The sequence below is a fragment of the Limulus polyphemus genome, unplaced genomic scaffold, assembly GCF_000517525.1.
Source record: "Limulus polyphemus unplaced genomic scaffold, Limulus_polyphemus-2.1.2 Scaffold1496, whole genome shotgun sequence".
Lineage (NCBI taxonomy): Eukaryota > Metazoa > Arthropoda > Merostomata > Xiphosura > Limulidae > Limulus > Limulus polyphemus.
Window position 1 is genome coordinate 35,975 of NW_013667106.1, and position 3,735 is coordinate 39,709.

Consider the following 3,735-nt stretch of genomic DNA (forward strand, 5'->3'; position numbering starts at 1 on the left):
TATCTTGCTTCAGTAGTCTAGGTTAGATAACTTAACATATTTCTTAAAGAATTTACTTTAAATCTTATGTGCTTAACAGCCACCAGAGGACTCGAGAAAGAGAAAATCCTACAATAAAGAATGTAATCTTACTTGAATTGCGTGTTAAAAATCATTACAATTTTCGATTTTAGCTGATGTAACTCATAAGATATTTTGCACAATAATTCTCTCCCTAATTACCTTAAGTACAGTGGAAAGAGCGAATATGGAGTGTTGCAAAGGGTGCAAATGTCACTCCCCCTGCTCTAAAGGGATATCACTTGATTTCCGGAATTCAAATGTAATCCTTTAATTTTCCGTGTTTTACGCGTAATTTTAGTTTGTTTAATTTATCTCTGTGCCGAAATGATCATATTATATTTTTACCCTTCTTTTCCTTTCATTTTCCGCATACCGTAATTTTAAATTTTCGTGTTAGCTTGCCAGGCAGACAACACTGGAGCACGAGTGTGAAAAAGTATGAAAATACAGAAATATTTGATAAGACGATTGGTGAGAGCAGAGTGAAAATGACAGTTTACATATCTCTGGTGATAAGTATGATCGTAAATTACTAGAAGAACAAAAGAAACAGAAGAGTATTTGTTAAACATTACTGCCGATTTTCTAATGCTGTTAGTGCTGACTATATCGATAGGGAAGTCCTTCATGCCAAGTTTCAGAACCTAAAGTTTCGTTTGTATATGTAGGTCATCATTTTGAAAAGCATAAATTCGTTTGTATTTATAGCATATGTATTATGTATTAATATGATTTAAGCATGCAATAATATTTAATAATCATGAAATGATAATGCATGTACTTACTCTTTTTGTTTTTCATGAAATGCTTGGAAATATATTGTTACGCCTCCGTTCGTTAGTTAATTTTCCGTAAAAAATCTTTCCGAACAAACTTTACCGATACAACTCCTGTCTTAAATAAAACTGGGTTATTCTTTCTGAATACAACTTTGCGATACACTTAATTTCCACAAACGCGCTATAACAAACGCTATAATTCACAACGAACGTCTCACGTGCTCAACAATACGTCTCTCTCTGTCCGCAGTTCAATTACACATTGTTGCCATCACGTCTTGACCGTCTTATATGTACAAAAATACCGAAATCTAGTAACCTCTCGACGCTTCATGAACGTTCTAGAAGCGCGTGACATTGTTACTAGAGTCACGTGACCTCCGCTGTCGTAACAATATGTTAAAGTTCTGGACATGTAAAACTACTCGTGATTCTGTGAATTCCATTTTATCGCCATTGTTTCAAACTTCCTTTACAGTTCATAAATTATACAAATATGTGCAAGTACAATTAGTTTTTATCCCACTAAATTTTAAAATCCACGAACTTCACTGCCCTAAAATCTGTTCACCCTCCCTTCCTTAGATAAGTTTGCATGATTCGCGGTTGTATGGCAATGAAGGAGGAGGTGGGGCGTGACAAGCACCAAGAGTTACACAAACAGGTTGAAGTTGAATGAGTCCCGAGTTGTACGCCTAGCGCGTTGGTTGAAAAAAATGTCGTGCTGCTCAGAAAAAGGTTAGAAGACTTTTCTAATTTTCTATCTCTTCGCTTTTCTCTTAAAAACTTAATGTCATCAATAACATCTATTATCCAAATTTTACATGAAATTGGTACTTAAAACATTCTTTTTTTACGGCATATTATTATATTGTTGTAGAACATGCAGGTTTGTTGGGCGCGCTCCCTAGTGGCTCAGCGATAAGCTTAAGGATCTATAAAGTTAAAAATCGGATTTTCATCCGCGGTGGTGTCAGTCCTGTAGCTTTCTTCTTAATAACAAACAAACTAATGACCGTTTGGGTTGCTTTCTGTCATATTAAATGTTCGTGTGATGCTTGAATAACTGTCCTGTGAATTCTGTCAAGTTTCTTGCTTATTATTTTTATTTTATGGAACAAAATTAGCAGTGAGATATCTGGAACTACGACCGTGTTTTGATCATGTGTCACAATGGGCACAGGCCAGAGAATTTTAAATCATGATCGCATATTCAGTTTTTAAACTTGTGTATAATGTGCATTTAAGTAAAATGACCATAAATTCAAATACAGCTTAGCTGGGTGCTTTGTAACATCTTACGAACTTTAGATTGGTAAAGTTATTTCTATTTTCCCCCCCTGGTCTGAACCCTTTTGTCTACTGTCGCTAAAGTTCAGACTCATATGTCGCACTAAACATTTGTTTTAATTCATAAATTTGTTCTCTATTTTTATTGTTTACACTAAGAGAAAAATCATATTATGTAATTTCATGTTGCTATCCAAGTTTGTTCTTGCTGTTTTGTAGATATAAAGTATTATTTTTTAATATATGAAAAATAACCAGAAGCTCGAGTACTGTTTTAATGCTGAAATCCTACTGTAATATTCCATATTGTATGTTCTTATCAACATTGTTTAATTAAATCCTTTAATACGGTTTTTATTTATTACAGTAAAGAGCCTGTATCTGTTTAACAGGGAAGAATTAATTTCATTCAAAGACCGCAGTCGCCTTGTCATTTTTATTAAAAAATAATTCAATCAAACTTCTTCGCAATAGATTTTTACTGTTAAACATTCTGCCACAATTACTTGTAAGGTAGATAAGAAGTGTTATTTGTGTTTTGCTGTGTTGTTGGACATCAACTGTGGTATTGTACAACTGAAAACAGAAGCCGAAGCTTACGTTTGCATATAATAGCGTGTAAACAGTCTAACATGTGTTATATTAATAATAAATAAGTAAAAACATGAAGGCTTATAACATTAAAAATCTGGTTCTGATATCTGCGTTGGGCAGAGAACAGATGGTCCATTGTGTAGCTTTGCGCCTAAGAACACACAAACAGCATTCAGTAGTGTTTTGGAATACTGCGATTCTTGTTTCGACTATTTACTACTGTCAATACTTACTGACTCCAATTACTAAATTTGTGGTAATTGACCCAAACGTCTATCTCTTTACGTTTTTATACTAGAGGCAATCATAATATGAATCATTAAATACAACTTATAGTGTTTTACTGAATACTGTATATAGTATTGGTGTCTTTTGTTCTAAATATTTATCTTTCAGTAAGTTGTAGCTTGTTATTCTAAACACCGAGATAAAATCAAAAAGATATATTATTTCGAAACAAGGTAGCTTTTAATTCTGCATAAACCAATAGATATAGTATACATTCTAAAAAACATTATTAATCAAAATAACATTAAAAATATAGTATAGAAAAACCTTACTTAAGGACCCCATAAACAATAGATGTCTGTTTCATGTACTGTCAAATATTTAATCTAACTGTGATGTTTTTCCTGAGTAATTTTCTTAAACGTTTCATCACGTGCAAGCCTTGTGGTCTTATGTTTATATTAATACTCTCCTTATATGCAAACAAACTCCTTGATTTGACCTAGAGGTTAGCTAACCCAACATGTTTTTTTTTTCAGTAGGGTACTGGTAGATTAGTGAAAATATTGCCCTCTATGTATGCAGTGACATTCTTATTTGTATACGTCATTCGAACTCTATAGATTCAAACTTTACTAACAGCCTCGTTCTAATATAATCATAGCTTTCAAAAAATTAATGGATATACTTAAAACAAATTTTAATGCTAACTTTAATTTTGAAATTCGATATCTATGTACTTGAAATCTGCGATAAATTACGATAATATATATGTTATTGT

At 32.7% G+C, this 3,735-nt stretch overlaps 1 protein-coding gene across 1 annotated transcript in view; it reads left to right on the forward strand.

Moving 5' to 3' along the window:
• Window positions 1–1,423: 1,423 nt before the first annotated feature.
• LOC106463838 (heat shock protein 67B2-like) overlaps window positions 1,424–3,735 on the forward strand; it is a 16,714-nt gene continuing 14,402 nt past the window's right edge. The window contains exon 1 of the mRNA XM_013923917.2: window positions 1,424–1,580. Within this exon, the coding sequence (XP_013779371.2) occupies window positions 1,559–1,580 (22 nt within the window). The 5' untranslated portion in view covers window positions 1,424–1,558. The remainder of the gene's footprint in view (window positions 1,581–3,735) is intronic.